At 48.5% G+C, this 23,858-nt stretch overlaps 1 protein-coding gene across 11 annotated transcripts in view; it reads left to right on the top strand.

The window, feature by feature from the left end:
- The window catches only part of SLC4A4 (solute carrier family 4 member 4), a 153,182-nt gene that overhangs the window by 41,605 nt on the left and 87,719 nt on the right, over positions 1-23,858 (top strand). For 8 of the 11 annotated variants that reach the window (XM_079306348.1, XM_079306351.1, XM_079306352.1 and 5 more), the window contains one exon: positions 18,988-19,061. In XM_079306348.1, coding sequence (XP_079162474.1) covers positions 18,988-19,061 — 74 coding nt within the window. Of the gene's footprint in view, positions 1-343; positions 659-18,987; positions 19,062-23,858 lie in introns of those variants that run through there. The other 3 variants (XM_079306353.1, XM_079306355.1, XM_079306356.1) reach the window with 1 other exon arrangement.

Raw genomic sequence — 23,858 nt, forward strand, 5'->3', positions numbered from 1 at the left:
CCTGTGCGATGTGTTTTTGGCCCAGAAGCGCCCCGGGTCTTGCGTTTCCAGTGACAGGGAAGCTGCCGCGCGAGTGCGACAGGCTGCCAGAGCCACGGGCAGCCGCCGGTGCCAGGGAACGCATCCCCCCGGTGCGGGGATGGCATCTCCCGGCCTGGGGCACAGGGTGCCCACGGCCAGCGCCACTCGCAGCCGGCGGGGGGGGGTCGGTCCTGCGGCCGCCCCTGCCCTCCGCTCTGCAGCCGTGGAAATGCGCACCTGCCCGGCGCGGCTCGCAGCTCGGGGCGGGGAGCGCAGCCCCGGCCCTCAGACTCCTCCTCCGGGCTCCCCGCCCCGGGCCCCGTGACGCCGAGCGGCGGCCGGGGATGGGATGGGACGGGACGGGCCGGGATGGGAGCGGGTGAGGGGACGGCCGAGCCCGCCGGCGGCTTTAAATGCGGGACCGGGCCGGTGCCGCCAGCACAGCCGCGCCGCTCGCTCGGGCTGCTGCGGGCGCTCAGCCGCACGGCCGCGGGCACAAGCACAGGCACGGAGGAGCAGGTGTAGAGGCAGCGCCATGCCCCAGTGAGCCCGCCCGCAGCCCGCCCGCCGCCCCGGCTGCCCCGCAGCCCCCGCCCGCCGCCAAGCTGGAGGAGCGCCGCAAGCCCGAGCCCCGGAGGTGAGTGAGCGGCAGCGGCCGTGGAGGCGCCGGGCTGCCTTTCTCGCTCCTCCGTGTCTTTTTCGGTGCCCAGCTCTGCGGGAGCCAACTTCTAAAACGCTCCGTGGTGTTTGCAAACTTTCTTTACCGTTTCAGTTCATCCTCAATGAGTTGTTAGCAGCCACTCAATAGGCAGCCTCATCTTTCCGAGGTTTCCAGTTTTCCACCTGGTATGTGGTCGTATGGAGTGTTTTATTATCCACGACCAGCTCTTTGCTGTTTGTTTGCCCTTTCTGTGCTTCCTGTGAAGCGCTGTCGTCCAGAGCGAGAGCGCTCGGGAGAACGGGGATTTAACCATCTTTAGGCTTGTTCCTTTTTTCTTTACAGCGTTAGTTACTGGTGGATTTTTGTTTTGTTCGGAGCGCATCCCTTTAGCAGCCGCGTTGGGAGGAGCGCTCGGATGTGCGGGGAGCCGCCACGCCACGGAGAAAGGCAGCGGCTCTCCCGGGAGAGCGGGGCTCGGCGCGCCTGGCGGGAGCGCCCGGAGCCGCTCCGCAAAGCTGGGAGCGTACGGGGCCAGGTCGGGCCCCGGGGCAGATCCAGCAGCAGCAGCTCCGTCGGAGAACTGCTCTGTGTACTATATATAGGCACTTGCTGCTTCTGTGTCACAGAGGTGCAGTTACTGTGCACCTAAACTTGACTTCGTGCGTGTTGTGCTTTCAGCTGCTTAGGGACTTTGTTCTGGTTGTTCCTATAATGTACATATTTTCTGTTAAAAAAAAAACAAAACCAACAAACAAAAAACCCCGAACCAAAACCAAACAAACAAAACACCAAAACACTTTACTAGCTGGATTTAACAAAATGTGCAGAGTTGTATATTGTGTCTGGGCCAGAATACGTTGCTAAGTGCTGGTGTGATAGGCTGCTGGAATACACCTAGTTCTTATTTTGGTTGAGATCAGTAGGAAATTTTTCAAAGACCCCTTCACCAAAATAATCTTCAGGCTCCCAAACCCCAGCTGCTATTAAATGAGAGACTCGTTTTGTTCTCACAATTTCCAGTCCTGTGCTGAATGATTAAATATGACTGCTTGCTCAGAGCATGTACATGAGCTGATCTGTCCTAGTCTGTGCCCTTCCTTTCCTCAACTGCCATTCCATGCTCAGACGTTTTGTGATGAGTCCTGGATTAGATGATGGAAGAGTTAATTTTGCAAAGCCTGGTTTCAGCTGGTGATTTTAGCTCTCGTCAACTTCACTTGCTGCTGAGGGTCAGTGGGATTGGAAGGGCAAATGCTAGTGCAATCTGCAGGGATGCTTCTTGAGCTTCCTAGGAAGGAAACACAGATTTTTCAAGTTCCAAAAAAAGTAGGAAGATTTGCTTGTAACTTATCCTTTGCTCCTGCTGAATGTCAGTTTCACATCTTTAAAAGCAGTGGCTGGACTTTAGGGATCTGCATTCCCAAGATTTCAAGGGACTGGCAACTGTAGACTGCTGACTTCAGATGAGTGGGGAGCAAAGTGTGGTGGTGGGGTGAGAAGGAATTATGAATTTTATTTTCCTTTTTTTTTTTTTTTTTTTTTTTTTTCCAGCTAAGGGGAGGAGAGATGAAGCTTTCATTTGTGTGCACAGGGCATTCCTGGCAAGGTAACACCCTTGCACTTATCCGGTCTGCTCCTAGCAAGGTCTGGCAGGATTTTCTGCAGCTCAGAACTCTGCAGATTTTTCCCTTAAATTTACATGTTGCAATTTTAAATATTGAAGCTTCTCTGCAGCTGGAAAACAGCCTCATATATTGGTGCTGTCTTGTGGTATCACTTGCAGCAGGTTTTTAAGAGGAGCTTTTAAAGTGCAGTGGGTGTAGGGTAAATGCTTCGGTTACCGATGTCTTAAGCTGATAAGAAAAGGTTGAATTTATGCACAAAGTGCAGTTCAAAGAAAAACATCCCCGTGAGAAGGAAAAATCTATAACCCCTTTTGTTTTCTGATCTACCTGCTTATCAGAGAGGGTGGAGGAGCTGAGTGTTGTCTCTGGCTGAAGGTTTTCTAATGCTGTCACCCTGGACAGCAGTAATAAATAATAAACTGGAAGGAGTTGTGGGCAAGGCTGTGAAGGAAAATTGCTGTGTGAGAGGCTAAAGAAAAAAACTTGTCCTTATTTTTCTTCCAGTAAGTGTGCAAACAGCTAATTGCAGTCAGAAAGGCAAAGGTGTTGCTTTGAGAAAGGAAATACTGGGGGAAGTGTACTGTGTTTGGGAGGTGGGTGCCCAAAAATGGGCACAGCAAGTGTGGGGACAGCAAGTGATGCTCCTGTGTGTGTACATGCCATTTGTTAGTGCAGTTTTGCTAGTAAACCAATTCCTCTTCTCTAATTGAATTGTTTGGCTTTTACACCATGACGTTGTTATACACAGCTGTATCACAATAGCCTGACTGTTCCTGGTCTGCACTGCAATTCCTCCCCGTGGCTGGGAGAAGCAGTGGGTTGGAAGGAGGGTTTGGAGGTGCCTGGGTGCTGGTGAGATGCCTCCACGGCCCCGCTGTGAGCATCCTTGTCACGCTCCAGCGACCCGCCTCACAGAGATCTCCTGCCTGCATTAGGTTTAGAATTTGAACTCTTGCTTTGAGCAAATTAAAAGGGTTCTGATAACTCCTTGTTCCAAGTCAATTAGCTGCTTCCGGCTTCAAATCCACTTAGAAGGCTCAGGAGGGGGGAGTGCTCTTTGAAAAGCCAGTAATAGCAGTTTATGGTTAATATTGATAAAGGAGCACAGCTCTGTGTCATTGTGCTGCGACTGGTGGAAGGAAAGCTCCTCTTTTGTGCTCCCTCAAAACATAAGGGCATGGATGGGGAGGCAGAGGTCTTTCTCTTAACTCTGTCAAGAAAGCTTTTTGCTGTGTGGCTTGAAATCAAAATACAGCAATGAATTGGTGAAGGTTATGGTGAATTCCCACAATCACTCAAAGCAAGGCTTCTGCCCCCTGCCCTTGAACTTTGAGTCGCTGTAGCATCTCATTTCTCCTGAGTTTGCTCAGGATTGTGTGCAGTTTGTGGCAGGAATGATTTTTATTGCTGGTGCACAGTGTCAGAGACAATTACTGCACCCATAATTGGGTGATAAAGCAGTGCGTAGCATAAGTAAAAAGCTGCAGAGCTCTTGTTTTTCAATGGCTTAATTACATTAACTGAAGATAAAAAAATATCCTTGAATTACTGTCCCACATTTATGAGTCTTTCACATAAGGAACATATTTGAACTTGTAATAGGGACTGGCAGTGGGTGAAGTTGAATGGAGATTTAGGAGAAATTTGAAAATCAGAGAAAACTACATCTCAGTTCTTGGCATTCAGTTTGATTTGAAACAGTGGATTTCTGTCCAAATTCAATAGGCATGTAGATCCATGCTGTTGGAGTGTGGCTGAACTTTCTGAGCACGGCAGAGGAGGTTGCAAAGGGCCCTGGTTTTATCTGATTTTCTCACCAGAAAAATCAGAAGAGGTGATTCCATGTCACCAACATCAGAATCCTTTTAATTTGCAGCACAAGTGAACTTTCAGGTCTGAATTCCAGAAATGTGTGCTCTTGGCAAAATTCATTCTGCTGCAAAGTAAAGCAGAGACTGAGAGGGGATTTAAAATATATTATTTATGTTTATCAACACATATGGAGAGGGAGAATAAGGCTGATATATATATTTTCTACTCCTAAGGCAATTCTTTTGGTGGGGGAAGAGAATTTTCCAAGTGTTTCAAATCCTATGTGACTACCTTTATAGGGGAACAGGATCCTATTTCTGGCTTGCTAGCATATCATAAATACTTGCTAAATACTCTGTATTAATTCTGTCTTGAAATAAGCCTTAATTGTCCTTCCATAAGTATTGATCCATATTTCTGGCACCCCAGAGTGAGTTGAAGAACTTGATGGTGGGAATTGTTCCATGACTTCTTTTAAGACTGAGGATTACTCAAATCACTTCAATCTGTTATTAATGATTATTATAAAAGCTATTTCAATTTATTCAAATTATACTTAGTAATGTATTATTATTAATAATACACTTATGCATAATATATAAATAATACAGAGCTATGGCGCCTCTGCTTTTGACCTCTTCAGGTGGCTGCTGCTCATCTGGGAAGTTAATGAAACAGGCTGATATTTGATGGGATTGTTCCCCAGGGGAGATTGAATTTTACTTTCTTTTGAAAGTTATCACAATGAGCTGATATTATGCAAGAAGTCCTGGTGGGTTTGCATATGCAACTGATTTTTGGCTTTTTCCATATAGGAGTTATTCCTGTGGCGTGTTCTGTCTTTTTCTGCTACTTTTTCTAAGGAAAACATGCAAACACTTTGATATTGATGACTATGCAGATGTGCAATCTGATATTCAAGAAAACAACTGAAGTCGTTGAGTTGGCACAACTGAGTAGTGCTAACTACTCATCTTGACTAAAACTTTTCAGTTTTCTCTATTTTTTACAGTAGGTGCAGAAACAAAACTTGTGTCTCTTTTTCAATGGTGTGTGCAACTTGAAGATTATGATATTTTGCCCTTAAGTTTTTTAAAATAAGTTTTTACTTAATTTTAATCACATCTTGAAGGTTTACTGAAGTAATTTCAACACTTAACCTTGAACAGAAGGTTGCAAAAGTTAACTGCTTTTATTGTACCGGTGACTGTATAACACTTCAGACACGTTGTCAGCCCTTTGACGTAAGCATAAAGGTCTTTCCATCAGGCTGCTAAATATGAGATTGTTTAAAATGAAGCTGGAAATAGTTGCTCAGTAGCTCAAGGAAAAGTGGCATTTGAGCACATCAAACCTGTCTGTTGCACAGGAATTGAAGTGTATTTCTTATACATAGGAATTGGACCTGCACGTTTTGCTGAGGTCTCAGAGTTGGCAAATGTGGTCATCTGGAAGCAGATGTTACCTAAATTCTTGATAAATTTGTCTAGACTGAGATCACTTCCCTGGCTGACACTTTGTGCATTCAGCAGACAGAGAGCACGGCTCAGGACAGCAGCCCTGCTCAACAGAGCTGCCTGTGTGTCCTGGTGGGCAGGAGCAGTCATCCCCAGGGAAATAGATGGGGCTTTGTTCTCTGTGTCCCCAGCAAAGCTCCGTTCCAGAGTGCCGATGGCACGGCAAGCCAGCGTGTGCTCCACAGCCATTGTTGGGCATCTCATGATCTCTTAGGTGAGCAGCATTGTCCCACTGGAAGTGTCAGTGTGGCATTCCCTGGGAGCAGTGCTGGACGTGTTTGTGGTGCTGATGGTGGAGTTTCAGTGCAGTAACACCTGTGTCAGTGCAGCAAGAAAGGTTGGAGATGTGCAGCTGTTGCCTTAGTCCCACAAAACACCAGCATAGGGATTTCTGGCCTTGAGGCAATTCAACTCGTTGGCCTTTAAGGCCATGACAAAGTGCTATGATGGGGTGAGTCCTGTATGAGCATGAACAGAAGAAATGTGTGCTGAGATAGGACAGTGTGGGGGGAGAATTCATCAAATGGGGCCAGAGGGGTGCAGGGACAAAGTCTGGATTGCAGCCATGAGCTGCTTGCAGGGTGGGGTTGGAAATCAGTGAAAGACCAGTGCAAAGTCGTGAGTTCATCTTTGATAGGCACTTGAAAGGTGGTGTTAGAGGCTGTAGAATAGGATAACAATTTAGGGTTGAGTTGGAATGAACTTGGAGCCATCATTTGTCTACCTGCCTAGCTTGTCTTTTCAGTCCCAGTTCACCTGTTGGATGAATCAGTGAATTTTTGGAAAAAATGCCTTGAATAGATATTGCAATGCTCTCCATTTCAGAGTGGGTTTATATATCTGTCCTGTTATTGGCACATCACTGGAATGTGCATGGAAAAGAGATTATTGTCACCTAAGAGCAAGAATTGCTTCTACTGGAACGTGATATATGCAGTGATTCCCTATAATTGTGAGTGCTTCTCACTTGGGTAAGAGTATGTTTCTCCCTTTTAATCAGTGGTGAATGATCAATGTCTATTCTGGACTTGGGCTTTAGAAGCAAAGGCAGGCTGTCTCCCATGCCATACAAGCTTGGAGAAGGCTTTCTGTGTCCTTTTGTGTCCATGGGGCTTTCCTGTGCCTGGGGAAGAGGTTTTGCACTGTGCTGATGAGGTGGGTGCATGGTTCCAGCCATGGCACTCTGGAGGGTTCTGGTTTGTACGTGGCACCTTGCTGGTCTTGGGGCCTGCTGGGCTCTGTGTTGCCACCTTGGCAGTGCTCTGAGTTGAGCCTGGGAGCCTGCTAGCATGGAAGGAATGTGAGCAAGCCTGGGCTCGAGCGTGGGCTTAGGCCCGTGCTTTGTTGGCAAGGCAAGCCCAGGCACCCTTGCTCAGCTCTTGTGGGCACGCAGCTCCAGCCAGGATGCTCTGACTGCTCAGCCTCATGGCTTGCTCCTCTTTGCAGTGGAACTTGAAGCAGCAGGTATGGAACTGCCAGCCTTGTACTGTAATTTAACATGGGATGGACACTCTGGACCTGTGAACAGAACAGTGAAATGGCAGGAATCGCTGCAAAAGGAAGAACTCTGCATTTCCAAAGTTTTGCTTGGATCACTGCTCTCCTCCCTTTGCCAGGAATACAGTGTATAAATTTTGTTGAAAGGGAATATTCTGCAAAACAAGCCTGTGAAAAAACCCCAACTGTGTGTTCCAGTGTCAGAATCCTCTCCAGAGACTGAGTAAACTGAGATCGTGTCTCCAGCTTTTAAAATAATTACTTGAATTAAAGATCAAGCTGAAAGAGCCCAGTTCACTGAACATTAGCTATGCAACTTAATTTGTTAAAAAGCATTGAAAAAAAACAACTTAAGCTCATCATGCTCAAAATGTCTCTCCCAGCAAGTAACCTGGATGTCCCCTGAATTTTCAGAAATGTGGGGGTGTAGAGATTGCTGTGAACTCTGAAAGTTTCTGTAATAGCTTTTCTATGAATGGAGCCACACTTCTTGAACAAACTTATTTCTGCCTTTTTAATTGTAAGCAATGAATACGACACCTTTGCTTTAAGTATTCTTGGTTCAGGGATGCCTTGGGCTGCCAACAGCTCTGCTTTCCTGGAAAGGCTCGACTTGTAACTCAGTGGAGGTACCTGCAGGTTTTTATGGAAAGGTCAGTTCAGTTCTGGATGTGACCCTTAACTTGTAATTCTCAGAAATATCTATGAAGTCTTGAACTGTGGTATCAGCCCAACTTTTCTGGCTCTGTTCCCAGACCAGTCATTCCGCTTAGCAATAAAAAAATGCAAGATAATGGATGCAGATAACTGGGATTTAATATTACCATAGCCCATTTCCCGTTTACCTTTAAACAGCCGTGTTGCAATTAGGTGCTGGGGATAAAGCCATTCTTTGTTAACAGGTGTCTTCAAGAAATGCATGACTAATGGCCGTGTCTGGGCTCAGCCATGGTGGCCCTGACAGCTTAAAAATGGAGTGTGAAAGCTGCTTTAATCCTGTTGTGAATTGTGTGTTTATGAATATCTATTGCCAAAGCAAACCACCTCAGGCACCTTTGTTACAGAAAGTTGTTTTCCCAAGGCTTCTTCTGAAAGAATGGCTGCCTCCAGTGTTCTAAGCAGGTGCATGTGGAAAAGAGGATGCAAGCAGGTGGTGGGTAATGGACAAGAGCTGCGAGGTGCTCCAGCATGTCCTCAGGCACAGCCACTGATGCTTCAAGGTGTACCTGCTGCAGCATGGGCTGGCCAGATGCTTTGAGATGTCCCTTCTCCAGCCTGGAGTTATCCTGTGGGGTGTCATGCCCAGGTCACAGCCTGTGGGCTCAGCTCCTGCTGGAGCTGCAGCCTGCCCAGGGCAGAGGGCAGCAGCCCTGCTCTGGCCCCCAGCAGCCCAGGCAGGTCGTTGTTGCTGCTATCAGAGCATTCCCAGGCCCAGCAGAGCAGCCTGATAAGCACCACGGCGAGCACCGAAAGCAAAAGCTGCCCCCGACGAGCTCCGGGCGCCACACGCAGCCAGGCGGGCGTGCCCATGGCAAGGCAGCTGATTAGTGCCCATGCAGCTCTGACAGCTGCAAGTTCCACCTAGCACATTCCAATCAAATCTGCCGTTATTCTGAACCTTTGTGCCCTGTGCTGGACGCCAAAAAGGACTGTCCTGATTTAACCCCAGCGGGCAACCAAGCGCTGCACCACCGCTTGCTCGCTGCCACAGCAAGTAACTACAATGTCTGTGAATTCCCATTCCTGGATTGTGTGTTTCCAGCACAAATCCAAACCATAGCCCCGTGCTAGATACTGAGAAGAAAATTGGCTGTACCCCAGACAGAGCAGCAGAATGTTATATGTGCTGTGGTTCTTGAGGATGCCTTGGAGTTTAGAGTTCCTAAAACAGAAATAGCAACTCTTGCTTTATACAGCGCTCTGGAAAAAGAGGAGAGAGAATGTGGGACCTATAAAAAATATATTTTGTAGTGTTTGCGCATGGATGGCTTCAAACCCCAATGGGTAAAGGGCTGAGCTGTACAGACATATGAGAAATCTGAAGGGAACATTTGAAGAATACCTGCGAAGTTCATGTTTATTGGACTAATGATCTGGAGTCAGAAGGAGCCAACTGCCATGGAGAGAGAGGAGCTCATTCCCGTGACAAACTTGTGTAAGTGGTGATAGAGGAGGCTGAGTAGCCTTCCTCTGGTAAAGGAAGATGAAAGTCATCTTCATTTTTTAGGTTTTCTCTATCCAGAGAAGGACTTTTTTTCATAGTCCATTCCTAGATGAAGTCTTCCAGACACTGAAAGGAAGACTGATGCTAAAATCTCATTTTCTCTTCTCTTGCAGAAGTCTGCTTGGTCTTTTGTCCAAGCTCAGTAGCCATTATACTGGGGTTTAGGTTACTTTGGAGGACACAGGACGTCCTGCAACAGTGCTGCTTATCAGCATTGCTGTGCTCCTACCAGCTTTGTCCCACAAGTTGTTCTTCCAGACAACATTGATGGGTCACAAGGAAGGAGTTCAGAAGAAGTAGCTGTGAGTACTTTCTGGCAAGAAATTACTCTTCAGCTCTCCGGTTGTTTTTTTCAGTCTTGTTTTAGGCTGATATGAATAAGTCTATTTTGAGCTGCCCTTAAATGGATGTCACGTAGAGGACAGTCTTGTTAAAACTTGGGAGCTGCCTGCTCAGCAGTTGGGTTCTGTGCTCTTGGCCGTGGCTGGAGGATTCAGTAAACCCAACTTTAGGGCACTGAGAACAAAATTCAGAACCTGACTCTGCCATGGAGCAAAATGCCAGTCCAGAGGCAAACACATTTTGCTGCTGAGGTGAGTGGAACGTTGCTAAATGGCTTTCCTTTATGCAGGACCATGCGTTGTCTGCTCATAGCACTGTGCTTTTATGCTGCATCATGTTCCTCCCGTGGAGCTGGTGTCCTGCTGAAGGAGCCCGCAGCGCTGCGCTCCGTCCGCTGACTAATGCCGTGAGAACGCGATCATGTGCCCCGCCTGCCCTGGGCCAGACCCTCATTAATGCAGACTCATTAGGCTGCGGGGCGAGTGTAAAGATCACGGGCTGGGCCTGCCCCTCGCTGCCATCACGCGCCCGGCCGAGGTGTCAAGTGGCTCCAGCCACCACACACTGCTCTCACGAGCTCGCTGCGTGCGGGGCAAAGGGCACTGGAGGTGCAGCTTCACTCCTGCTCCCTGCCCTGCTCCGTGCTGGTGTGCAAAACCCCCTTGGCTTTCTCTGCAGGCACTCTCAGGCGTGTGGATGAGCTCTCTGTGGGCTACTGGCCGTGGCAGTAGGTTCTGTGCTGTATCCCAACATCCCTATAACACTATACTATAGTTATCTCACTATATATATCCACATAGTGGCTGTCAGGGCTCTGGAACAGCTGTTTCCTACCAGCTTGCCCCTCTGATACCATGGGAAATTCTGAGGAGCAGAAGTTGGGTACAAGTATGGTTAGTGGTAGCCAGGGACCACGTATATGGCTGTCCCAGCAGCCTGATCCCAGCCCCCAGAAGGCACAGCAGATGCTCTTCCAGAGCAGGATCTGTGGCTGTTAGAAGGGAATTGTCACTTGCAGTTGTGTTTCTGCTTAGTGTTCCTCGTGGGTATCACTTGGGAGGGACCTGTGTCCTTCTGGCTCTGAGGCTTGTGCTGGTGTAATTGGAGTTCTGTTGAGCACTTCGCACTCTTGGGAGACAGAATGGCTACCCAGGTCCCTGCTGCTCTGGGCTGTGTCTGACTTTTTTCTGACTGGAGCTTAAATTGGTGGAAGTGATGAAATTCTTTTTTTCAGCTTAGTCTCCAGTTATAAAATAACTTGGTTTTGCATTTCACTCCCCCTTCTCCTCTTCTGTCAGGAAACATTACTTTATCTTCAGCAAGCTTTCCATTGGCTTGTGGTTTTGTGGGGTTTTTATGGAGTGTTTTTGTGGGGTTTTTGTGTGTTGGTTTTGGTTTTTTTCTTTTCTCTAGGTCTTGGGTTTTTTTGGTTTTTTTTTTTCCTTCCCAGTGCAGCCCGTGAGGGCAAGAAGGGCATTTAGTTTGAAATCTGGCTGTTTGTGTTTCTGGCTCTCATGTTTGCATTAGTTTTGAGTGACTATTATTGAATTAGGGTTTGATGCATGCACCAGGACTACTGCCAGTGACCTTCCTCAGCTGAGATTTTGTCTCATCACCCCAGGAAATGGTCATTATAAAGTCTTCTGGATGTGCAGTGGGCACTCAAGTGAGGATGAGGTCCAAAGCCCACTGTTTGTTTTTTTTTTTTGCCTGTCTAATAGTTCTGGAGTTCTTTCCTCTGCCTGAGTCTTGTGTGTGTACTGGCGTTTGGTTTGATGGCTTTACCTGTCTGTTTTAGTTGTTCAGCTGTGTGGTCTTCCCACACTCCTTTGGAGGTGAACTCAAGCAGTATCACATCCCTTCTTACTTTGGAGCAGCTGCTCCAACGTGGAGGAATTGCAGTTTTACAGAGACTGTCTTCTGCTAACCAGGTAAAGTTTGCATAATCTGGGGATAAGTGCACTTTGAGAATTCCTGCTTGTGTAACACCACGCGAGGTTAAGCAGATTCCCAAAATGATCCATGTTAAAAATATCCTTTATGCTGGATTATGTTTTTGAAACCAGCATAGTGTGAATCTACATATTGCTTCAGAATGCCAAGAACTGGATGAGAAACGCTGTGCCTGCACTCTGGGAAGTGCTGAGAGTGCATTAGTCCCCTTGGCTGCTTCAGATATGTCCAAAATGTTTTATACAACCAGGCTTTCTGCCTCTGCCAGTCAGAGCTCAGGATTGTGTTGGATCGAGTCTTGACTGTCCTCCTCCCAGCAGGAAGCCAGCACAGACTCTGTGCCCATGTTACCATCAGTGGTCCAGAGCTTTGTGATGCTTTTAGAGGGGCTTCAGCACCTCGGCGCTGGCTGGGAAGGTGGTGCTGGGACAATACTCAGCTCGAGGAGTTGTGCATTTGACAGTCTGAAGCCTGAGGGAAGGGAAAAGCCTCACTCTGTAATTACAGAGGTGAAATTAAGCTATGGGCTGATCTCACATCTTTTGTGTGGTGTGATTGCTATGGAGAACTTTCCCCCTCGGAGCAGTTAGAGGAGAGGGCAAGTGCAGGAGCTGGCTGCTTGCTGGGCAGCCAGGATTGAGCTGCAGGGTTGCTTTCCCTGGGGAAAAGCAGCCCTGGGTGAGTGTGCCAGTGGTGTGCTGCCCCACCCCTCATTGTACACACTGCCTGTTCCTTTGCTCAGTGGGAAATGGACTTAAACCCAGCGCCGCCCATTGCAGATAACCCTTTTCTTTTACCCGGGACCACGCTGCCCACTAACATCCTCATTCCTAGCTGGGTGTTTGCCTCAGGATCAGCCATCCCATGCCTTGCTTTTGGAGCTTCCAGGTGGGCAATATGCAGCAGATGCTGGAAAAGTTTCCTGCAGCTGCTGAGCTGGGCTGATGTGAAATACACACCTGAGACATTGCAGGTGTTCTTAGCCCATGGTAGCTCCTGTGACACAGCACACTCAGTCACAGATTCCTCAAAAAGAGCCCTTACAGGAGGCTGGAACAAGGAGCAGCTGCTGTATAAGCCAGCACTGGTTCCAGATAGACACACGGTCACATAAGAAGTTGCCTCTCAGGCATAGAACTGTAACAAAAATATTGCAGGACATGACATTGTCACGGTAATAAAAAGCCAAAAATAGATCAGATGCCACAGGCTGGCTTGAAATAATAATTTTGAAGAAAAATCCACTACTGCTTATGGATTTAAAACCTGACGCCACTCTGCCTCTAGAGAAAGCTTTTTTTTTTTTTGTGATTTCTATTTCATCCATTGTGGAAAACTACAAAAATGTGTGGTTTATATTATCCTCAAACAGATTTATAATATTTGCAGTCCAGAATCACTTCTTCCTGTGGATTCATCTCATTTGATTCCATCCCACCAAGCTCCAATTCCTTCCGGGGTGTCCCTGTACCTTTCCTGGCTGTGGCTACATGAACTAGAGCAGATGGATGTGGATGTGTCAGGCAGCAGAGGCTCACCCTGTCCTGGAGAGGGTCTTGACTGAGATCCTGCAGTTCTCAAATGAAGCTGAGTGCAAGGCAGCCTTCTCCTTGCTGAGTCCCCACTTTGAGCTCCGTGCTCTCCTTGAGGAGAAGGAAATGAAACCCAAGAGGCAGCTGACTTTATCAGTTTGTATAGTCATGGCATTTTATGGTAAGTCATCTAATCACAATGAAGCAAAGGCTTCAACTGTTACACCTGCCCCAGTGCTCCCACTTACATTTCCCTGTGTTTTTATAGTGTTACATTATTGTTTGTTGAGAAGAAAGCTGTAACTTCATTTCCTCCTAATTGTTTTTCCTAGTAGTTGCTTCATTTCTGGAACATATCCAATTTCAAGAGTTCTTCCAAAGTTGTTGGAGATGAAAATTGAAATCCAAATGATGGTTTATTATTTTGCCATCATGAATGCAAATGATTCGTATCGTGGTTTCAGGAAGGTGCTCTCACAGACTTCACCTGTGAGTTGAGATAAAACATTTAGAGTTCTTGACGTTCCTGTCTGTAAAGGGTTTTTGAAAACAAGATTTAGTCAAGAACTGAGACTCCTATTTAAATCCTGTCATGGGACTTAATTTCAATCCCTGAGAACACCTCTGTAGAGGGAAACATTTCACCTAATGAGATGACTTAATTGGGAATTTATTTGATTTATAAATATTACAGTACAAGTTATTTGTGTGCAAAGCAGAGGATTCTGTCCTGCTTTGCTCTGGGTGAGTACAGCCTTTTGCTGAGAAAGCTTGTAAATAAATGCTGCTTTAGAGAGCTGACAGGGGAAAATGCATCCAGGATAAATTTGGCAACATGTTCCAAAAGTGCATCAACCAGGCTGTGCTGAGTATAGTCAGAAGCTCTTTTTTTTCTGTGTGACAGAGCCCATATGCAAGTATGTGAGAAAACCAGAACACATCAGGGCCCTTAAAAGGGATCACTCGTATTAGGTCTGTTTATTCACGCATCTGCTGGGACCAAGCCTCCTTCCTGCTTTCCTGTACTTGGCCACTACAATTGCAGTGTCTGAATGCTTCGCAGGCTGCAGAGAGAAGAAATAATGTGAACTCTGTCTCCCCTGACAGAAGCAGCCTGTTTGGCTTGCTGACTCGTTCCTTTTGGGATGTGTGTGCACACAGGTACCCACACACCCTGGGCATCTAACCTGGGTGGCTTGGTGAGGGCACTGGGTGTCACTGGCAGGGAAGCTTTGGGTGGCTTTTCTCTCTGCTCAGCTCCTGGTCCCATCTGTAGGAACCTTCAAGGCTGGCTGATCCATATGGGTTGATCCATCTGTAGCTGAAGGCTGGAGGATGCTGGGTGTCACCAGTAGTGTTGGTTACACCTGTGGGGAGCAGTGTGGGGTTGTGGATGTTTCCTACCAGAACAAAGCCTCCCCTTTTGTGTTTGGGGGGTATGTGGTGAGGGGGAGCAGTATGTGATAGATTCAGGGGTAAACCTGGTGGGGTATGGGACCTGCCAAACAGCTCAGCCCATGCTGCCCACTGTTTGCTTGGGTTTGCCTTTACTCCTGCAGCATCCTCATCCATGCCTTCCCACTCCACTCTGATCACAGTAGTTTCCTGAGGAAAACAGTCTTGGCAGGTGCCTGGTGCTGTGCTCTGTGAGGCACACGGGGTGGTTGGCTGCACACTCAGGAGGGTGCTACTTCCCTTGGCTTTCCCGGGAGAGCAGCCAGGTTCCCCAGGCCGCCTGGCAGAGCTGTGGGGCAGCTCTGGTGCTGGGCGGCGCCTCGAGGGCTGGCAGCTCATCGGGAGCCCTGCTGCTGATCTGAGACCCGGAGTCCTCCCTCCTCCCCCAGCCCTTGACCCCCTCCATGCCCCAGCTCCTTGGGCTGCTCTTTAACGGGACTTTCTCACGGCTCTGTGTTACGCTGCTTCAGTTATGGAACTGGCTCCGTTTCTCTTTCCTTGTGCAGTTCAGAGTTTGCTGGAGTCTCTTCCTGATTGCAAAAGCCGTTGGAAATGGGCAGAATCGTAAAAACTTATCAGTGAGCAGTAACTCTCCCCTCCGGCTCCCCAGCTCTGTTACGCAGTTCTTCACTCCGGCGAGCTGTAACTCGGTGCAACATCTCGTGTTGCCACATCAGTGCTTTATTTACGGCAAGCAGCACTTTCCCTCTCTGCTGCTCTGAGCTCTGCAGCTGAGCAGCCGGGCGGTGGCAGCACTCCATCTCCCGGGGGAGCTGCCCTCCGCCCGGAGCCGCGCCGGGCACGGCAGCTCCGAGCTCGCTCGCCGCTTTGCGCTGCCTGCACCATGCGGTGCGAGTGCCGGGGCTGCAGCCAGAGACCCGCCGCAGGAACTTACCGTGAGCTGAGCAGAACAGATGCTGCCAGATGAGCGCAGCCGTCAGGAAGCCCGGGGTCCCTGCTAGTACTAAACTGCTCTTGTTCTTTCCGAGGAGCTGGGCAGAATATTCCTGTGAGCTGAGTCTGCCGGTGCTTTGCAGGCAGAGCAGAGTTGCTGCTGGCCGTGCGTGACTCCTGTTCAAATCCTATTGACACATAACATCATTTCTAAAAATGTTTGGCACTGATCTAATCATCAGCCCAGAGAGGCCAATTACTCAAGCAGTTTGTGGTTTTTCACCGGAGCGTATTCTGTCAGACCCTGGAAATAGGAGCCAGGATTTTTTTAATTTTTTTTTTTTTTTTAGGTTTGTTTCTGAAATGTTGCAGCAGCAGTCACGAGGATGTGGATCTAAACAAGAAGTGCCTAAAAACCCCTTTACCTTCCAACAAAGAGCTGGTAAAGCAGGCTTAACCAAAGGCACATCTCTGTCAGAGACCCTGAATTTATTTCCATCCTTTCTTCTCTCCAGTCCATGTGTGTCTTTTATGGGATAGTGGTCTTGCTGCAGTGCTTCACCAACAGGAGTCTGCCAGTTTTCCCCTGAAGACTCAAGGGAAGATTTTCTTGTTTTGCATGACTTTTTTTTTTTCCTTTTTAATTTCTGCAACTCCCATTTTGCGGTATTTGAAAAATTCCAGGGGACTGAAATAGTTTCCCTGTGCAAATTGGTAAAGGATGTTTTCTTGCTAGGTTTTGGCCCGCAGAAATCCTGTGATAATCTGAGAAGGGCAGAAAAGCCCAAGTCAAGGGAGGTGGTGCTTGGAGTCTAATCACTAAACTCCTGAGGATTAGAGCTGGGGCACTGTGCCAAGGCGACCCAAGCTCTATTCCTGGCCCTTTAAACCCCCCAGCTCCTTCAGATGCACGCTTCAGGGAAAGCATCAGCCTTGCTGATCACTTTTCTGACCCTTTGGAGCTAAAAATGCATGGCTGTGAAATGTGATAAAGCCATTCCAGGCTGGCAAGGTGATGTTGGGGTGTGTGGGGGGTCATTCCCACTGCTGTGGGTGCTCAGCACTGGCAGGGTGGTGCTCGGGAGGATGCTCTGCTGTCGTGGAGAGGATGAGCAGGCATTTTCCCAGGGGGATGGCAACTGGTGGATTCTCAGCACTGTATCCTTTGCAGGCAGTGGAAATTGCTCCCTTCCTTTTTCTTTCTCTGCTCTACCACACTGCTGCTTCTCAGTTGCTCCATGCCTGGGCTGATGCTGCCTAGGCTGGAGGGGCTGGCCTTGGGACGGTGTTTAGGCAGGGCTGTGGGACACACAGGTGTGTTAGACACCTGGACATGTGTGTGTGCTCAGGGAATGGAGCTGAATGCCAGGATAAGAACAGACTTTATAGAGGAAAAAAGCTCCTGTGCTTTGTGTTTGGTCTGGAAATCCAGTCCCATCTGTTCCAGATGTTTCCAGTTGAGTTTATAGCAAGGAGCTACTGTGCTGCTTTGCAGGAAAAAATAATAAAAATAATATGGGGTTATGCCTTCACAGCTGTTGCAAATAGGGGCAAAGGTATCCATGTTCCCTTGTGTTGCCTTAGAAAAGATTTGTAAGTAGTCCTGAATAATTTAATGGTGAGCTGGAGTTTTCAGGGGAGGTTGGTGTGTGCCTGAGTGCTGGCTTGGTGTGCTGTGCTGGCAAGGAGCACGTCCCACACCTCTGCACCCGGCAGCAGCTGCTTGGGGAATGGCACCTTTCCTAGCTCAGGGAAATTTCTGCCTCAAATCCTCTGGCTCCTGGAATTCAGGCAGAAACAGCCTGTGTGAAGGAGGAGCTGGCTTTGGACTAGACCTAAGCTTGGGAGTCAATGCACACATACATTTCAGGGTACGGTACTTTATTTTTTACTGCCATCCAATAATACAAATGAAAAATGTGTATTTCCATATGCTTTGGTACCCTGTTTGAATATGACCTATTTTTTCTTCATTGTTTTTGTCTGTGCTGTGTTTGAGACTTGTGTTGGAGTTGAACTGTGGACTAAGAGCCGAGGCTGAGGCCAACAGTGGGTTATAAAGGTGCTTGAAGTGGAGGAAAACTTGGCAGAGGCAGGAGAGTGGCTACTGAGGTACTGCTTTCTTGAAATGGGACTCTGATACTTCCTTTTGTGGCTGAGTCTTTATTTTCCAGTTAGGTAGCCAGGCATTGGCATGCAAGGTAGACATCCTAAGGCATTCTGAATTCTTGGTGTTCATCTGTTCAGTATTTATCTGGATTTGAATATTCCTTTAGGATAATCTACAAGTGTTTGCTGCTACTGCTCTCAGAGAATCTTGAATGGAAGCAATATAGATGGGAAGAAGTTTTGAAGGCCTCGTGTCTCACTCTGAACCGGGATTGTCCCTTTTCCTCAGAGGGAATATAAGGGAAAGGTGTAGTGCTATCCCTTATTTTTGGTATGAAAACAGGTTACCAGCTTGGTCCCAGTTGTATTAAGATAGAAAGCTCCCATGGCGACTGCCCAGTAGTGAGCAGCAAATGTGTACTTAGCCTGTAAGGAGATTATTTAACACAGTTCCAATTTTGTTTATTATTATTATTTTATTATTTTTGTATTTGCTTGTCGAGAGTGGATTTGCAGATGTGCCCTGGGAGCACAGGCGGGGTCTGGTTCTGTGGGGGAACACAGCAGGAGCTCCAGGCAGCTCTGCGGAGGCACGGTGATGGCAGAAGTGGAATTAGGAGTCTCTGCTGTCCACAGAGGCACATCAGAGGTGGAGAGAAAAGGGGAGGGGAAGGACAGCAGCCACTAAAACCCTTCCCCAAATGGATGAATGAATGGGTGACACACATAAATGACTGCTGTGATGATCTGACTTACTGTAGCTTGGTCTCGGGATAATCCTCATATGTCAGATTTCTGTAAGGCCAGCATGTGACACAAAGCTGGGCTCCCAGCAGACAAGTGTGCTGTGCTGTGCTGTGCTGGGCTGCTCTCAGGGGCTGGCTGGAGTCTGGGCTGGGTCCGTGTGGGGTGTGCCTGCTCGCCTCCCTGTGCCTGCCAGGGCAGCACCAAAGGCAGCTGCAGTCCCACCAGCTCTTGGCCCTTGCACAGACAGCCCCAAGCCTGCCCGTGTGGCTGTGCTGCTTGGAAAAGGAGAAGGGGGAAAAAAGCCAGACACGAGAAGCAGGAAAGCCCCCAAAGACTTGTAACTGGGATTACCTTGTTCACACCTGTCACCACTGATGTCCTCTCAAGGTCAGAACTGGAGCTACGTGAGGCCAGCTTAAAGCAAGCGCCATGTGAAAGGAGCTCTATGAAGGAACAGCAGGCACTGGAAGGAGGACAGGAGTGCCCACAGGAACATGAGCAACAGCTTGCAAGTTAACCTGCCCAGGACCTGGGCTGGTTCAAACAGCTCACTCCAGGAGAAGTCTGAGCATTCCTTTTTTCTTTTCTATTACTATAGGATGGAGGACGAGGCAGTACTGGATAGAGGGGCTTCCTTCCTTAAACATGTATGTGATGAAGAAGAAGTGGAAGGTAAGAGACTTGGACTGCTGGGGAGGAAGGGTGCCTTTGCTTTGGTGTTTGCATGTAGGATGGGCACGGTCGGAGGGCAGAGAAACAGGGTGCCTTTGGTTTGCCCTTACTTCATCCTCAAATGGACCAAGGCATGGGTAGGCTTGTTGGGGCAGTGGCTTTTAAAGCAATCCTCAGTTTCAGCTCAGGAGCCAGCGTTGTTCCGGGCTGCCGGCACGCGCTTCCACTTCCCCAAGTACTGGTTGCTGCGTCTTGCATAATGGCTGTGAAACAGCCAAGCTCTCTGCTTTGCTGTCCTCTACCAACGGAGCTTTGCAGTGCTTGCCTGTCACTGCTGCAGCTTCCAGTGAGCCTGCAAGTGTGGAGGCAGGTGGAGAAGCCAGGTGCAAAAACCAGGGTGTCAGGGTGGGCTTCAGGCGGGAAGTGAACATAAAGAGAAGGGGTTTCCCTTGAAGGAGAACCTTTTAACAGAGCAAACAGTTTCCTCACTTTGTAGGGAAAGAGTAGACTCCCTTGGAAGTGTTTTTGTTTTCCCCCTAACTAAAAAATGTTGTGAAATCCCAAAGGTAAAAGGAATTCAAAGGAGTTTACTTCAAGTTTCTTCCTGGAAAATTATGAAGCTGATAGGAGTGAGTTAATGGCAGCGAATTCTCATTTCTCATTTTCTGATGATTGGTTGTATGTGGGCTTGATAAACTAGAGGTGGGAGAAGGAGGAGATCAAGATAGGGTAGGACTTTACCTAGAAGGGAGAAGATTTCACCTTGCAGCACTATCCTTCCCCTCCTGACTTCAGGATCTTATTTTATTCTAACTTCTTTATTTGCAAACAAATGCCTGTGGCTTTTCAATTGAAAATGTTTTGAAAGGTTTAGGGTTACAGACATGTCATTGTCACCAGTAATGGACAGAAAAAAATCTAGCAGTAGGAGAGAAAATAGTCTCTAAAAAGAGGAGTTAGAACACTTCCAGCAAACCAAGCCAGTCCTTTCCACGAAAAAGCCTGTGTTTTCTTCCTCTCTGGGATGAAGTAATCTGTGCTCAGCCACTGTAAATCATCATATTGGGTTTAATGAGGCTATTTGCTGTCTGCAGGGTCAGGTTTGTATTAGCCTTTTGCTTGTGGAATAATTGCCACTTTGGCACAGCAGAAACATTTGAGAAGGGAGAGGAGAGGATATTTTTTATGTTTTACTGTCTTAAATGTTGCCACGTGCTGTTTTGATGCTCCAGGAATATAATACAAGTGGTTGTTGGTGATGAGCACAGGAGGGTCCTTCTGACTGTCTGCAGGGGATGTGGTTACTGCTTGAAGTAACACTTGTGGCTGTGCTGTGTTTATATCCTTCCTTCCGATGTGGATATCCTCCTTTGGTTTAGCTGGCTCACAGACCAATTGCAGCTCGTCTGGCTGGGGGAGCGAGGAGAGGAGGGGAGAGGAGGTGAAACAAGCGCTTCTAATTGTACACGACAGGCCTGCGGAGCTGGAGCTGCCGGCCAGAGCCCGGGGCGGTGCAGCCAGCTGATTCCCTGGGCGGTGCTGAAGGCAGCCCTGACTCCTGCCGGGCTCCCGGGAGCAGCCCGGCTCAGTCACCCCAGGGTGCAGGGCCGAGGCATCTGCAGGGTCACAGGGCACGGTGGTGCACGCCTGGGAGGGAGGGAGGGAGCCGCTGGCTCTGCGCGGGGACAGCTGCAATCCTCGGCGGGCTGGCCGGTCTGGGGCACTGCCGCACTGCCAGCCGGCACCAAAGGCTTTGGCACTCGGAGAGATCTCGTTTGTTTCCGTGTTTCAGCCTCAGGGATTCTGCTGCTCCCTGTGTGTCCCCAGCTGCATCTGTCTCTCCGTGAGATCTGTGCATGTGCTGTGTGTGTTATCCAATCATGGTACATGGGTGTGGGGAGCTGGAAGCTCACAGAGTGGCTGTGGATGGAACTGATCTTCAAGCCTGTCCCATTCCAGCCCCCTGCCACGGGCAGGGACACCTTCCACTAGCCCAGGCTGCTCCAAGGCCTGTCCAGCAGTTCCAGGAATGGGGCAGCCACAGCTTCTCTAGGCACCCTGTGTCAGGGCCTCCCCACCCTCAGAATTTCCTCTCAGTGTCTAATCTAACCCTGCCTTCTGTCAGTTTAAGAGCCAGTGTAAGGGCTAAAACATCAGGTTTCAGACCTTTCGCTGGCACTTGGTGCAGATGCTTTTAAGTCCCTGTTAGACTCCTGCACTTACAGTGGGGTGTTTTAAAGGAGGCAAGCATCTGTCAAGAGACTTAATTTCACTGAAAGTGAGCAGAGAGGAGGTTGCTTCTTTTCTTTCTAAGAGGGGAAGGGAAGTTGTAGCTTTTCTCAGAAGAGATAAGTAGAACTCTGAGATTCCCTGGCACAGGAGTTAACAGGAGAGAATGGAAAAGTCTCCAGCAGATCATTATAACATGCCTCGGAACCAGGCTGCTTTTGCTACTTTGTAAGTTGCTTTGAGTTCAAAGGGGCAAAGGCAAAATTTGGAAGGTGTCGCTCTGAGCAGCCCCTTTGGGAGAGGAGGGAACCATCGTTTGCTTTGTCAGTGATGCCCACAGGTTATATGTGCAGGATGAAGACAGCAACTGCACAACCACATCACCCACTAATTGGATTATGTAGTGGTGTGGGGGAGAGTGAAGGGCTTGGCTTTTAAAGGAGCGGGAAAAATGGGCGTTTCTGGTCAGGAAGGTGTTGAGACATTTTCGGGGTGGGACAATTGTCCCTTGTGCCTTCGCTTGAGTAAATGTAGTGTTAACAGGAACTGTGCATACCTGACAGAAATATGTCCCTCGGGCCTGCTTCCAGGGATTGTTTAGTCGTCTCTCAGGTGGCACCTCAGCCTGGTCCTACCCTGGAATGTGTCGCTGTGATATCAGCTGTTGACATTTGAAAATTACTCCACTCCAGTTCCTCCATGCTGCCTGGATCCACGAGAGGGCTAGGTGATGGATTTGGTACGTGTTAGTTACGAGGAGCTGCTTGGCTGGAAGTGCCCAGAAACGTGACCTGGCGAGACGAGGGATCTGCCCGGGTCTAGAGCAGAGCATGAAGCAAAGCAAGTACAGGTCAGCTTTCCTGGGGGAAACCAGGAAGAGGCACTGCCCTGAGCTGTGCCAGAGGACCCTTTAGAGCACTGCACGTTCCTTTCCTTGAAGGTAAGGCTGTGCTGCTGTAATGCCCCTGTCAGGAGCGCTGGTATGTGTGACATAAACAGATTACTTAATAACCGATTTTGCAAGAGGGGAAAAGTAAAGCTCCACCTTATCCTGCGAGATAAGGTATTCTTGGCTCTCTAAGCAGAACTTCCCCCGGGCTCGCTGCCCCCCTGACTCCCTGCTGGGGTGGAGGATGCTGGATTTCAGTCTGACAGTTCCCCTGCAGAGCCCGAGGAGTGCACAGGCTCTGTGTGCTCAGAGATGGGGAGCAGCACACCTGTGCTGCCTTCCAAAGGATGGGCAAAGCAGAGCTTCCAATAGCACCTCTCAGCACTGCTCTGGCAGTGAATTCAGGAGGATATGCTGTTAGGGGAAACTTTTCCTGGCTCCTGTTAGCATTGTGGCATTTACTGCTGTGCTGCTAACTCTGCAGGGATTTTGTGACAATGTTCCATAACTACTTGTTCCGTTTTAGCACTTTCCTCCTCCTTGCTTTCTATTCTGGACCCACTTGTGTCATTGCACTTTGCTGGTAGAAAGCTGTGTGATGCCATAAGCCCAAGATTAGTCCTTGATGGTTGGATCAACGAGGAGAGAGGTTAAAAGGGCAGAGATGTGAACTGTGAACATCTTTACCTGTGTTAACAGCAGGCCTTCGGTGGCAGAAATGAGCTGTATTTGCCCATACACTTTGATTTCTTTTTCTCCTCTCATCCCTGCTGTCTGTTTTTGATCTGTGACTGTAGGCAGAACCTCCTCCGTTTTCAGAAGTAACCAGATCACCTGTTTCATATCAAAGTCTTTAATTGCTTCTAAAATAAATGTGATTAAAAAATTAATCGGGTAAAATCTGATCACACAATGTGCTTATCAATATTCTTTGGTACCTTTAATTTATGTGTAGAGGTAAACCAGGCTGGGATCAGTAAAACTGAACTGGGCTTTACTCTTTCAAAAGCCAAACTCAGAGGACTTCATGCAGTGCCACTGTGCTCTTTCCATACAGCAGCTGGCACAACTTCCCTGTGAGGCTGGTGAGGCTCTGGCACAGGGTGCCCAGAGAAGCTGTGGCTGCCCCATCCCTGGAAGTGTCCAAGGCCAGGTTGGACAGGGTCTGGAGCAACCTGGGCCAGTGGAAGGTGTCCCTGCTCATGGCAGGGCTGGAACTGCATGAGCTTTAAGGTCCCTTCCAGCCCAAACCATTCTGTGGTTCTGTGAATTTGAGAATTGCAGGTGGAGTTTGGAACCCATGCTGCTCCTCACTGCTAAGTAAAAACAAGACACGTGGTTTAGATCTCCCCAGCTTTGAAACACTGTGATGAAAGATTTCAGGTCTTCAGATTCTTTCCTTTCCAGCTTTAATTCCCCATGGCAGTGTTCAGGAGAGTGCTTTCTCTTGGCAGCATCCAGCAGGTCATTGTGTGGAATATTGTTCTGGTCCCTGCCCTGTCTTTCCTCTGCTGTCAGGAATCAGCATTAGCTCTGAGGTTGCTGGGTGGGATGAGGAGGGTTTTGGTGCCCGCCTACTCCATGCTCAGTGAGAAAAGCTGCAGTCTGAGTTCAGAGGGTGATAAACTGGCTTTACATAAGGCAGTGATAAGCTGGCTGTGCAGGCAGGAGAAGTGGAG

This window comes from Erithacus rubecula (assembly GCF_903797595.1).
Source record: "Erithacus rubecula genome assembly, chromosome: 5".
Classification (NCBI taxonomy): domain Eukaryota; kingdom Metazoa; phylum Chordata; class Aves; order Passeriformes; family Muscicapidae; genus Erithacus; species Erithacus rubecula.